The sequence below is a fragment of the Manduca sexta genome, chromosome 28, assembly GCF_014839805.1.
Source record: "Manduca sexta isolate Smith_Timp_Sample1 chromosome 28, JHU_Msex_v1.0, whole genome shotgun sequence".
Lineage (NCBI taxonomy): Eukaryota > Metazoa > Arthropoda > Insecta > Lepidoptera > Sphingidae > Manduca > Manduca sexta.
In genome coordinates, this window is record NC_051142.1 from 3901558 (window position 1) to 3915429 (window position 13872).

Below are 13872 nucleotides of genomic sequence, written 5' to 3' on the forward strand. Positions count from 1 at the left end.
TGATAAATTATTGCTGTAGTAAGGTACCAATCTGTAAGGTATTAATCGGTATTACCTATTTATTTTAACAAATTTTATTATAATTTAATCTGTTTATCTCCTAATTTAGTTTAGATTTTACACATTTATCCTTATTTAAAATTTTTGTACTATTTCTATTGAAAATTGCGTCAAAAATAATCCATTTTCGAGAACTAGTTTGTGAATGAACTTACAATTATGCCACGTCCAATAACAAAGGATGAGTATGAAGTAACTATGATAAACGTGGAACGTGAGCCCTCGATGCATTTCCTTTGTGTATTGCACCGCTGCCGTTTCCCAAACAAGTTTCATTGTGCAATGGATTATATTTCCTAACGTCGTTACCGAATTAACTAATAACATCATTAAAAATGGATTAACAATTTTTGAATAAAATAAATTTGTTAATTTCCTTGCCGAACACGTAGAACAATAACAGGATCCGGAGCCAGTTGTGGGTATCGTGGGGGACAAGGACACCTTCATACTCTACACGCCGAGTGCGAAAGAGAAAGAGATACTAACGTAACCTTTCGCTGAACGCTTGAACAGCTAAGAATGGATGACAAAAAGTGTTAAAGTCAGTGCAGTATAGCGTGCGGTGCGGGCGTCATTTAGGAATCATAACTTAGATAAGTCACATAAAAGTGACATTTAAGTTAGTTAAGTGACCGGTAGGTTAGTGTTTTTATAAACAAGATGGCGTTTAGGTCGAGCTCAGGGGCCATTTTATTGGCCTGTTTATTAGGTGAGTGGATATCGATATACTTTCTTTATTTATAAATAGTTTCTTAAAGGATGTTACTTTTTGTTTAAAATAAAGTTCAAAACATATATTATGTGCTTTTAAGTATACTATATTTTGTATTTAAAATATATAAATGCTTTGAGATACTTGAATATACTATAATTATATTCAAGTTCTGAAATTATTTAATTATTTTTATATTTCTTTTTAATATGTCTTGGATTGATTTCATACTTATTTGTTATCTTCTTATATTAGTTACCAATAGGAGCTTTCAAATGTTAATTTGATATTAAACACAAGCATATCGCGTTGTAATTATTTACTTTTGAGACAACACAATGCAATACACTGTGACACTATCGATAGATATATACATATATATAGTGTATTTAAATTCTTTACCTCATACCTATCAAATTGTTTTCATTAGAAAATTTATAGTATCGATAGCAGATGACCCATTTTCACGCAACCTTTAGCATCACATTATTATTCCGCACAAGTTATATTACAATATGTCAAGTAACCGGTTAGCCTTGGACCCTGGAGTTACAATTCCTGTTCGATTATATAACGTTTATATTCAATCTATATTCAAATTTAAAAATCGAATAGACCTTTACTGAAAATTGGTGCCAAAGGTTACGTATTATAAATTCGTAATCTTAACGACTCTATATTTTATATAACGTCGCTAGGTAACGTAACAGAATTATCAGTTTGATCCAGTTTTAGCAATATTTCGTGTATTATTTGTCAGGAAGTTGTGAATATTTAAAGTGTATAGAAATTTCAATATCCAAATTGAATGTTATTTGAATATGTATTTTTATAAATTCTTATAGCCATATGATAAAAATAGACAATATACTTAGTATTAATACGTTATTGTATTAGCACAAGATATATTTTCAAATAACCAACCAATAATAGCATATAAATTGTATTAAACGGCCTTGCCTTTTCTCGTTCTCTACTTTGGAACTATAAGTTACTTTTCGTAACGGCTCTTTGTGTTCTATACTCGTTTTTCTGCCAACCTGGTATCTAGATCGATTAGGAAATCTACATGAACTTTGCAACAATACCTCTTAGAAACAATCGAGGTACATCCTTTTACCGGAGTAAATGATATTTAACTTGACGCAATCGGAGCCTCGCCTCTATAATTTTTATTTGTCTTTTTGTCGTACCGAGTAAAAGACATCAACGCGCTCCAAAGGCAGAATCGTTGTTCTGCCTATATTGTACTTATGTTTGTTTATGTCATTCTATGTTATACGAAAGAAGAGTTATGACTTAATATATCACCGATAGACATCTATGTAAAGTTTCTTCAGTGCTGTGGGAATTTGTACGAAATTCAATAGACTTTTTTAGACATAGAGACAACGAAATTTTTATTCAGAACACGAACAGACGAACTATTCAGATTCCTTTCACACAGAGTTTCTAAAGTGACCGTAATCTTTAGAAAAGTTCACACAGTTACAATTTATGTACGATATACGTGTTACTTAGAAGACGTTATCGACGTTGTAACATGCACAATCCCCTTAATGAAGTAGAGAAATTATTCTCAGTGTTGTCATTTTGTTCGTTTATTGTTTATTGACTATCGCTACTCAAGCATTACAGACATCTATTTAATTATCATCACCTTTCACTTTATCATAACCACTTTCGATAACAGCTTATGATTGTAGTTATACTAAGAAATTAAAATAAAATATTATACATTTAAAGTTGAGATAATTATCAATTTCAGACTCTATAAGGTCAATCCTAAAGTCAAAAATTCCGTTCTCCTTAGCTAGGTTATAAACCCACGTTGTTTATCAATACGTAATATAACAGACGCACTAATTGTGTTTTGACATAGTGACTTTCGGACGGCAAAAAGCTGATCGCAGTTAGGTAAGAGAGAAATCAGCGCGAGTTGCTACACTCTGTAAACTGAAGGCTTTATCGAAAATTGTATGTAAAATATTTACATCGTTATGTATGTAAACAGAAATTGTGCTAATATATAAAAGTAACTAATAGGTAGAGTTCTAAAGACTTTTTTTATACAGGGAACACGAGAGAGACGATGCTTCATTAGGGTTAAGTATTACAATATAAATAAAAAAAACAAAACTTACATATTATAAATATTAGTAAAGAAAGGAAAAATTAGATAGTTTTTATATATTAACCTTTATGCTATGAAGTTATCAGGAAGTCTGCGACCTCGCTCAATGTGAGCCACTTTTTCATTACTAGTTATTCTCGCGTCAGGAAATCGTCAATGCGTTATTACCTGTTAGTTACTTGATTGAATAGAATAGATATTTTTATTGTAGGATAATAGAGTTGCATTTTCGAAAAGTTAAAATAATTTGTATAATGTTGGTTTAAATTTTCATACCGACTGACATAAGTTGGAAATAAATAGGAACTCTATTATTAATCGTCTAATACAGACAAGCGAAAGAAATAAAACGCAAATATAAGATCGGCCTGGAAAAGGAAAATATTATGAATGATGATGATGTTAATATATTCTTTATTTTTGAAGTCGTAAAGCTTGTAATGCTGTCGAATACTGAGATAATATGAATGTATTATCGACTATTTCTAAAGTAGCTACCAAATTTAATGGTATCTTGAATGCTATTGCAATCAGGAAATTTAAGAATTGATAGAGATTAAGTAGAGCCTGAGAGTAAATAAACATATCAATCTCACATAATGCGTTACGGAAGTGAATATATAACATACATCCGTAATGACTCCGTTATGAATATATCTTATCGGAAGTAAGATTCAATATGGTTGTGATAGTAAATGAGTATGGTTTCTTGTGATGATTTAGCATGATCATTATCAACCCTTATCATGCCACTGCTGGACATAAGTTTGCCAATGCATACTGCACCCGATCTTTGTTTCTCCAACTGTTACGCTAGTCATATAGGTCTATACTCACGTTATAAAAACCATTGAGAAATATGCGTACTTACCAATATACAATAATTATATCAGTGTTCTACTTATCTTTATAATTCATTTAAGAATTACAAATTAGCGCCGCGAGTCGTTATAGTTTTAAATGAGAATGCTATATATAAATGCTTTTGTAATTGTTAAAAATGTATATGAAATAGTTGTGGATAAAGCATTTACTCACAAAATAATGTAGAGTCTGAGTACTAATAAAGTTCATAAATCAAAATATTAATATTCATGTACTGCAAAATAAATCTTATGTTCTAAACTTTTTCTTTTTTATTTATGGTTCATTATATAAGAAATCTAGTTTTACAACGTACAAAGTATATGTATATATTGTCTAGTATATTGTTATCTCAATAATTGATGAGGTCGTACATTTTATACAAATATTAAAGTCGTTATTTTCCCTGTTTTAGTATTAGCATCATCAGCATCAGTGCCTAAAGGCAGGAAGAAGCCAGCGAACCCGCCAGCGCGTGTCAGCGAAGAGAGCGAACGTGATGCTGCGGAGATCACTAACTCTTGCCCTGAAGATGGATTCTTTGCAGATGCTGAACAGTGCGACAAATACTATGAGTGCAGGTATAAATATTTATCCAAACCTTTTCAAAAACTCTTTTATGGTAGAGTCAAATGTTTTGTTTAAAAAAAAGGTGTTGTTTTACTGGTTTAGCTTTTAGTATGCTGAGAATGTACTTTTAAAAACAAAACGTGTCTTGAATGGCCCTCGCGTTTCCTTATAGAGCTATAGAATTTTAGATCAATGTTTGTTGGTTGCGGAAAATTCTGTGAACTGTATTTTGCTCGGGCCTGCTTAATTACACAAATGTCATATGGTCTATCACCATTGTATTTTATAATTATTCTTAACTCGTATATGATCAACTATAAACTTAAATTTATATTATAGCTATTAAATATTATAGCTTACAAATATTTATTTTGCTCTAAGGATGATCTTCAAATTACTCTATTTCTATAATATTAAATACAAATTGTAAAGGTGATAAAATTTTATAAGAAATTACTAAGGCGTTAAAACATCAAACCATATAATAGAGTCTGAATATTAAGATTCTTCTTGCTTCACTACTTGCCTACGCACAAGTATGCCAACCTTTTCCTACGCAAGTATTTGCTTACTATATGTCATATGAAATTGTTGCGAAGGCGGCTCGTAAAGCCAAGAATCTCGCAACGTGTTTTAAAATGCCTGCCTTTGCTAGTCGTTAAATGGCTACATAATGCAAGGTAATTAAAATTATTTATTTCAGACTTTAAAGTTTACAGCTGCAAAGCATGTTAATTGGTTTAAATTTAAATTTGCTACCTCTAAGTATTTAAATACATGGGAAAAGAAAAGGAAAAATATTGATTTTAAAAAATATTTATAATTCACATGAATAATTTCCGCGTATCATGTTTTAAAAATACCCTTAAGATTTATGTTGGATACCTACCGCATCTTAACTTTTCCTTATCCGTTCAATGACACTACAATATTCAGTTTCGTTTGTTCAAAATAAAATTTTTGATGGCAAAGAAAGATTAGAAGGGGTGGGCAAGATTCCCTTTTCTTTTTTATTTATTCTGATTTTTATATATTACCATTACAAAATATTATTAACTGTTCTTACATTTTTGTTGCAAAACATGAATTATAATTGTACTGAAACTACACCAACCTAGGATATTATTAATATAGGCACATATTCGACCGCAATGTATGGTATTATTGTTAATCATAATTGCAAGGCTGCACACAAATTTTCAAGGTTGAATGTCCTGCTAAGGACTAATGTATTTTCTTCTCTTCCTCCAGTTGAAGGTTAACTCATAGTAAATATTCGTTTTGCAGGAATGGTGAGATCATCGAGAAGCTGTGCCCTGACGGCATGGTGTTCAATGACTACGACCCGCTGGACGAGAAATGCGACCTGCCATTCAACCTAGACTGCTCCCAGCGGCCCAAGCTGCGTAAGTGTTTTTTATATAAGCACGCAAAATGACTCTACCTTGCACTTGATAGTAAGCTGAATGACGTCCAGATAGAGTATCATAGACGAGGGATTAGCAAGATCCCTCACCAATCGATACAATTATACCGACCTTTTCGAAACCAACAAAGGCTCTACATTCAAAACCTTTAGAAAAAGGTTAGAATGGAACGTTGACATTTCTGGAACTTCGTAAAGCAAAATTATAGGATTTTAAAGGAATGAAAATGTTTAGTTTCCAGTGTATTTAACGCTGGTTGTCACCTGTAAACTTCAGTATTTTTATGTTTGCTTTATTTCTCTTAGGTAGGGTTATGGACAATATATGACATTGAGTTTACATTAGCCTCTATCTATAGCAATATAATGTCTATCCTATAAATATACTATTAGTAACGACATTGTTAATTAAATAATTGAATATTTGACTGCCTCGGTGGCGTAGTTGTATTGCACGTCCGGTACAATAGCGCTCTGAGGTCCTGGGTTCGAATCCCGGGTCGGGCAAAGTGATATTTGGGTTTTTCTGCTCGGTATCAGCCCGGAGTCTGGAATTTGTGCCCGATATGGCGATAGGCTCGCCCCCTATCATATCATGGGACGGAACATACTTGGCGAAAAGTGGGTGCCCTAGTTGCGCCTCTGCATACCCCTTCGGGGATAAAATGCGGGATGTTATGTATGTATGTATGTATTATTGAATATTTCAAAATTATAAATAACTGACTATAAAATGATTGACACTTACAAATGGCATGCTTGAAACAAGCACACAGAATCTGCCTAAAAATGTCAAGTCTATTTCTGGCTAAAACACGTGAATAAAGACCTCACGTGTGCCTGTCATGTTTCGTAATAATATTTATCGCAGGGTTGGCACGAGCAGTTATGACTGAATGGCATTCAATTATTATAGATGTAGATCGTCGTAAGATATCATTTTAAAATTATGGATCTTATATTGAATTTTGTGTGATCGGTTTACTTATTTAATAAATGCCACTCACGGTATATATTTTTGGTTTGAAAAGTACTTATAAATCTATAAAAAAGTAAAGAATTTATATTTGTAAGAAAAGATTCTAAAATCTTTATTTTAAGTTGCACACCCTGTAAAACCACTAACTCACAAGTGCCAACCCTAACCGTAACTTGTTCGTCGCATCAGCGGAATACAGATTATGTATAAATACCGAGGGTCAACATTGCCAGAGACAACTTTCCAATTTCAAGGGAACCGTGGCCTTGGTCGATCGTGCTCGAGGCAGATTTTATTGTAATAACACTTATACCTACTTCATATGCGAATTTGTTGCTTGATTGGTTTCAACTGCTATTAAGATATTAATTCGTCGATTAGTTCGAAATTTGAATATTTAGTAATGAATAATGGCCAGTGATACATATTTTTAAATCAGGTTTGGAATAGGGATATTTTTTAATTTATTACCATAAATAAATATAATTGAAATCAACACAATATTAAAGTATAATTTTGACCTACGGCGATAATTTATCTTTATTATCATTTTATGACTTGGTTCGATATTCAAATATAAATTTTCCGGTTTGACACAAAAACATAAAATTAATAAATATTAATGAAATAGGGGTGATTTTCTACTGACAACTTACATTATACGCCAGTCGAATTGTTTGGATTTTACATCTTCTTCCCACACCGTTACTTTGAATATATTTATAGTATGGTGGAAAAAGATTGTTGAAAAATGTACATGAGGAATAACGTCGAATAAGACGAATAATACGAATAAGTTGTCTAGAGTAGAACAAAATTGAACCATGAAAAAATTTCTTTCGCCTTCGCTATACTTTTGTACTCTCAACTTTCCTTCATCTTTGTAACGTTGTGAGTCATTAATGAAAACGCAGCCTCAAACTTAAATACTACTCCAAAGTATTTTGATTTAAATTCTATTTAATATATTTTTGGTTTCCAATAGAATATAGATTTCTCAATGATTTATAATAAGTGTAATCTCATCCAAAAATTGAATTGAAGAAGAATTGTGCAAGATAAAAATAATTTAATAACATAATTGCATACTCAGTGCCCTCGCTGCGCACGCGCATTGACCCCGACTACCCTTATTAGTCGCACTTTACGACACTTAAAATATACCATACACATGAAATTGCATCAAAGGTATTTAACACACACTATATTCATTTCTAAGGTTACATATTTAAAGTCCAATCTTCTTTACAGAAACACCCATTCCATCGCTCCACTGCCCGCGTCAAAACGGCTACTTCTCCCACGAAGATCCTAAGGAATGCGGCAAGTTCTACTACTGTGTGGATGGCAAGTTCAACATGATCACCTGTCCTGATGGCCTGGTATACAACGACAAGACTGGCATCTGCACCTGGCCTGATGAGGCTAAGAAGAAGGGATGTGGCGCTGCTGGTAAGAATAATATGATTATTGAACTTCTTCGGTTCCATTGTCTATTATAATTTTTAAAAAAAAATCAAAACTTCACGTTTTATCAGAAGTCATAACGGGACCCTATACAAATTTGTTTTGTTGTATTAATTTTTATCGAAAAAAGAAAGCCACTCGCCTGGTGATAAACGATACGGGTGCCTATGAACAATAGCAAGGTGATTCGAACTTTGACTTACAAAGATATGAATGCATTGCAACTCGTCACTAAGACATTAAATGTTAAGTCTTACAAATCTATTTCGTTCCACTAAGGTCTGAATTGCAGTAACAACTACACTTTTACCCACACTCCTCATCAGATGAGATAAATATAATAAAATATATAACAAACATAAAAAACAGCCGAATTGAGAACCTCCTCCTTTTTTTGAAGTCGGTTAAAAATGTTTTCTCGTTCTACAATTGCAGAGGTGTTCGCGTTCGACTGCCCCGCTGTGAATGAGACGTTTGGTCTGACCCACCCTCGGTACGCCGACCCTGAGGACTGCCAGTTCTTCTACGTATGTATCAACGGCAACACCCCGCGTCGGTCTGGATGCAAGCTTGGACAAGCCTTCGACGATGTGCATAAGAAGTGTGAGTGGGCGAGGAAGGTGCCTGAGTGGTGAGTAATACTTATAATATGTTATTTTTGTGACTTCTTAACTTTGGGGCATGGTCCTGTAAATACGTAAATTAGAATAGTTATTGAGGTAAAATATAATGTAAAAAAGATTGCAGAATAAAGTCTATTTAAAGGCACACAAGTTAAAAATATATGGCGAAATGAAATTGTAAAAACTTACAGAGCGTTTCCAAGTAGTTACTTTTAGTACATAAATATATATTTTAAGTCTTTTAAAGGGTGATTCTGGTCTCTAACAAACCTTTATTTTACAGCGCCGACTGGTACAAAGGTCAATTGACTGACGCAGAACTCGACGCCCTGGAGAACCCTCCCACTCCCAAACCCAAGCCCGCCGGTGGCCAGCCATCCCGTCGCAAGCCGCACCGTCCTCCCAAGGGAAAGGCGGTAGAAATAGAAGATGACGAGGAATAGAGCATTTAATTATATGTTATATAGGTTAATTAAATTTTAAGTGTAAGAATTTTTTTATTTTATTCATACCTTTTTATTTAAGTTGGTATAGTGACTTCACCTAGTGTAGAGTGAAGTAAAACCTAAAATGAGTATTTACCGTAAAGAAATGAAAGTATCTTTTAACAGACACGACAATTATGACGGCTTGCCTTTTCATTCTCCGCTAGAAGAAACACACTTGATTACCTATGCCTTAACAAGACTAGTTCTTTTTATACAAATAAAGGATTATGCGAGACTGGATATAAAAATACCTCTAGCAACATTACCCGAACTGTCAATTATAATTGCGGAGCAAATCATTGCATTCGACCCTTAAGACGTGATTAATTGTCATGTACATCGTACTGCCTCGGTGGCGTAGTTGTATTGCACGTCCGGTACAATAGCGCTCTGAGGTCCTGGGTTCGAATCCCGGGTCGGGCAAAGTGATATTTGGGTTTTTTTGCTCAGTATCAGCCCGGAGTCTGAAATTTGTGCCCGATATGGCGATAGGCTCGCCCGCTATCACATCATGGGACGGAATATACTTGGCGAAAAGTGGGTGCCCTAGTTGCGCCTCTGCATACCCCTTCGGGGATAAAATGCGTGATGTTATGTATGTATGTTATATATATCGTAATGTGAAGTAACATTAGCGTGGAAATCAAAATGTCGCAGTTATTTAATATAGGTATAAAACACATATAATTAGTCACTAATGGTCTTATTCATAATAAAACTATCAGAATTATCGGAAGTTTATCTGGGCGTTATCGGAGGCATGTAAAAAATTTGTATTCATAATGGTTCAATTGCGCTAAAAGTCTCCGATAAAGATGCTTTGATTTATCGAGCCTAACCCCCGTCTTTACACCTATGTTAAGCGTTCGATAGTAAAAAAATGGCTGACGTCGGTCAGCTGTTTCGTGTTTGACGCTTGTTGCCAAAGGCAGTCTGTACTTAGAAGTAAACAACATTTCGATCATTTCCGTTTCAAGAAATAATTTTATTTAGTTACGTATTAAAAATGCAAGCTAGGCTGCTTTAGGTGTAAAAATGTGGCGTCAGAAATTAGATCCGTTTTCTCTGGATAATGATGAATTCCGTAAACGGTATTATTTTTCCAAACATACGGCTGCATTTATAAGTGACTGATAGACACCGACACATATAGGTTGTGGCAGATCACCAGAATTGCAAGTATTAATTAACTGCATTGACATGTTGGGATCGTCATGAGGTAAGTTAATTCTATTCTATACTTATACAGACTTCGGTAAATACGTATACCTGATGATGAGCAACTTTTAGATTCGTTTTCTTAATAGATGTAAGATGTTGGAGACCTCTATGGATTATCTTAAGCCACTACCAGTGGTATATGTAGCAAAGTGGAGCGTACGCTCGTATTACATGCTGCAGATTATAATTATGCCCCACTTCTTTTCAGAGGAACCCTTGTTAAGGCTGGAATTTCACCATGTAAAAGACTTCCCATCTATAATTGGTTGTATTTATTACACCCATATAACATTAAAAAATATAGTTGTGATGCAGCCTAATATTATTTAGAAAAGGATATTATTTCCTCAATGTTGTTGTTCAGGTAAGATTTAAAGGTTTGTTGTAGGTGAATTGTGATGCTAATCTTCAGATCAGAGATATTGTTAGATAGCAAAGCAGCACTCATAACTCCCGGATATTGCAACAAGAACTTTGGTGTATGGAAACAGCATTTTCAATATCTGTTTCATGGCATATCTTAAATTTGGCAATGTGAAGACTACTATTGTGGCTCTTGCAGTATTGCCCAACATTGCAATTGCTCAAAGAGAGATGATATTGTGATATATGCCACAGAACAGTGTGTCCAATATTGAAGAGGTGTCAGAATCAATTATTATCATTGACCCAAAATCTAGACTTAAGTTGTTCACACTGAAAGGTAACTAATTATACAACATAATTAAAGTTAGTCATTGTCATTTATTTTTATAAAATTTATATTTTTCTTTTATTAATATATCTCAATTTTATTTTTTTATTTCACTGGAGCTCATTCTCCATCTGAATAGCATGCAACTCTTTCCTGTGTTGCACTTCTACTGTTGCAATTTATTCTACAGATGTGGGACAAACCTGAAATTATGCAATGTATAAGCATTCAACATAATTTGAAATAAAAAAATGTTTATTCAAATATACAACAGTAGTATCTCACAGGATTATAGTATAAAATTTAAATTACTTAATGTTGATTTGTTAATACCTCCCTTATATTTCCAGGTGGAGGTGGATTATAGTATACTAATGCATCATATGCGTGTCTTAATCTGTGTACTTTACAAATTGTAAATCATATTTGATTATATGTTGACTTGTCATAAGAGCCTTTTATATATATGCCTACATGATAAATAAAGGTTTTTTATATATTTTCTTTGTTATTTTAACTAATAAAGACCTCAAAAATATGTTTTACTTATGACCTACCTAAAACAACAATATCCTACATGATTATACCATAAAATGGATACATAGATATCTCCTTTATATTTTCTATTGGAAATGGGGTCTGAGGAGGCACAATGAGCATGATCTAAAAAATAAAATTGATTTATTCCTTTTATATTTCATTGTGCTATTTTAACTTTATTATTTGTGCTGAATGCCACCAGGGTAAAAAATCACTATTGTATATTATCCAAATATTTAAGTATATGAATATTTTAAGAGTGGCTATCATAGTGCGTATTGTTTGACATGCGCAATGCAAGAGTAGCAATATTACATTTCAGTTAGCACAGCTCCCCCAAATGAATCTACGACACCTATATGAAATTGTAGTTCGTGTCCACATTCACGTTCAAGAATTCATATTCTTTTAGGGAGGGTTTTGGTTAGGGAGCGGGTTCATACCCGCTCCCTAATCAATTTCTTCAACATAATCTTGTAAAAAAAGCAATAGATAGTAATGCAGGAATGCATAGCGCAAACGTTCAAATACAGAAAAGAACTGCACCAATCTTGTCTTCCTCCAACTACTTTTCACTTCTCTACCATGTTATCGCAATTTGCTGCCTGCGTTCTTCCAAGTTTTACAATGAATTTCGAGAACAACAAATAAATCTTCCTCCTGTATTTATTTTATTTACTTTTTTGACAAACGCCATTGTGACAATGACAGACAATTTTTTTTATTGTCTGTTTCCAGAGACAAAACTTGGTAGTAATTGGTAGAACTTATTTAAATTATTTTTTTCCTACGAAATGGCAATATTGTGCACATTTAAAGGCCTTTTTGTTATCGAAGGTTTGGGAAACCATTATGAATAAGAAATTTTATCGAAGGCTCGATAAGCTTATAGGACGTTTTAACTATTTGCGATTTATACCTTCGATAAGGGTTTCATTATGAATAAGACCATAAATCTTTTACAAGTTATTGAAATCATTTTAATAACATGTTTTCACACTGTTTATCTCCGATTGTAGATAGCTCAACTGTTACATACGGGCACACAATGTCGGGCTTATCATATCTGTTAGACTGTAGCCTACTTAGATAAAAACAGATGATACATTATTCTTTTATAATATTCGGGATATGAGCAAGGAAGTGAAAAACAAATAGCAAAAAATAAAAACAGATGATACATTATTCTTTTCTAATATTCGGGATATGAGCACGGAAGTGGAAAATCAAACAACAAAAAAAACATATGTGAAATAATTGAATTTATAATTCAAGATGTTTTTGTCTTTATTTTGTGATATTGGTTACTTATTTACTTACTCTTTATTATAAAAAAATATCAACGCCTTTTCATGTTTTCTTAGATATTATAACTAAGAAGTCATTTTTGCAAGCTATGTTTAAAGTTCTTTGCAGTTCTCGTAGTTGATTACTACATAATATTATATATTACATTACTTTTATTTATGACAATAGCTAAAGTAGAATACACTTATGTATAAAAGTATTTCGTGAATATTTAAGTACACAAGATTACCACCGCTTTATTTTATTTCTTTTTCGGAAAAATAACTCCATTGGGCTTGTTGATAAAAAAAAACAAATGTAGTAGAAATATAATATAGGCCAACTAAAGATAACTATCTAATTATATCTATAGGACTGAGAACATGTTATATTTTGGAGAACCTAATTTTGAATTAGTTTATTAGTGGCAAAATGAAATAGCTTTGAAGCAAGCCTATTAATAGTAAAATATATTATTAACAGTCATTAGAATCCTTGTTCAAACAATATATTGAAAGGAAAAAATTAATCAAAATCTACTTTTTCCAGTAGTTGCGTGAAATCTAGGCCGCCACCATTTAATACTCTATTTTCCATTACATAGTTTATTATATGAATACTAGAGGGTGAATATGGACTAAAAAGCTTAAAAAGTACATGTAATAAAGGAGTTGCGGAATTTTAATGCCTAGTGTGTAATTTTGTTCCACTAGAATTAATACAATTAATTTTTGGGGTGGGTTCAACACACTTTTACAGGCATAATGCAGATTATTTACGCTGAAAGATATTTATTAATATTTT

At 32.9% G+C, this 13872-nt stretch overlaps 1 protein-coding gene and 1 long non-coding RNA gene across 2 annotated transcripts; one reads left to right on the forward strand and one right to left on the reverse strand.

Moving 5' to 3' along the window:
* The first annotated feature begins 309 nt into the window (after window positions 1–309).
* Window positions 310–9330, forward strand: LOC115447938 (protein obstructor-E). Its single transcript, XM_037444835.1, has 6 exons — window positions 310–772; window positions 4189–4354; window positions 5631–5749; window positions 8000–8200; window positions 8651–8846; window positions 9122–9330. The coding sequence occupies exons 1-6, from the start codon at window positions 724–726 to the stop codon at window positions 9279–9281; spliced, it is 891 nt and encodes a 296-aa protein (XP_037300732.1). The 5' UTR covers window positions 310–723; the 3' UTR covers window positions 9282–9330.
* Window positions 9331–11294: 1964 nt separating this feature from the next.
* LOC119190989 lies at window positions 11295–11702 on the reverse strand. Its single transcript, XR_005113326.1, has 2 exons — window positions 11575–11702; window positions 11295–11444 (listed from the first exon to the last, which is right to left on the reverse strand). It is a non-coding gene; the product is annotated as an uncharacterized LOC119190989 (long non-coding RNA).
* Between the last annotated feature and the right edge of the window lie 2170 nt (window positions 11703–13872).

Bases quoted from the DNA above. Each gene is read 5' to 3' on its own strand.
- LOC115447938 (XM_037444835.1), top strand. From the start codon at position 724: ATGGCGTTTAGGTCGAGCTCAGGGGCCATTTTATTGGCCTGTTTATTA. The intron at 773-4,188 runs GTGAGTGGATAT...TCCCTGTTTTAG, and splicing joins TTTATTGGCCTGTTTATTAG to TATTAGCATCATCAGCATCA. The intron at 8,847-9,121 runs GTGAGTAATACT...TTTATTTTACAG, and splicing joins GCGAGGAAGGTGCCTGAGTG to CGCCGACTGGTACAAAGGTC.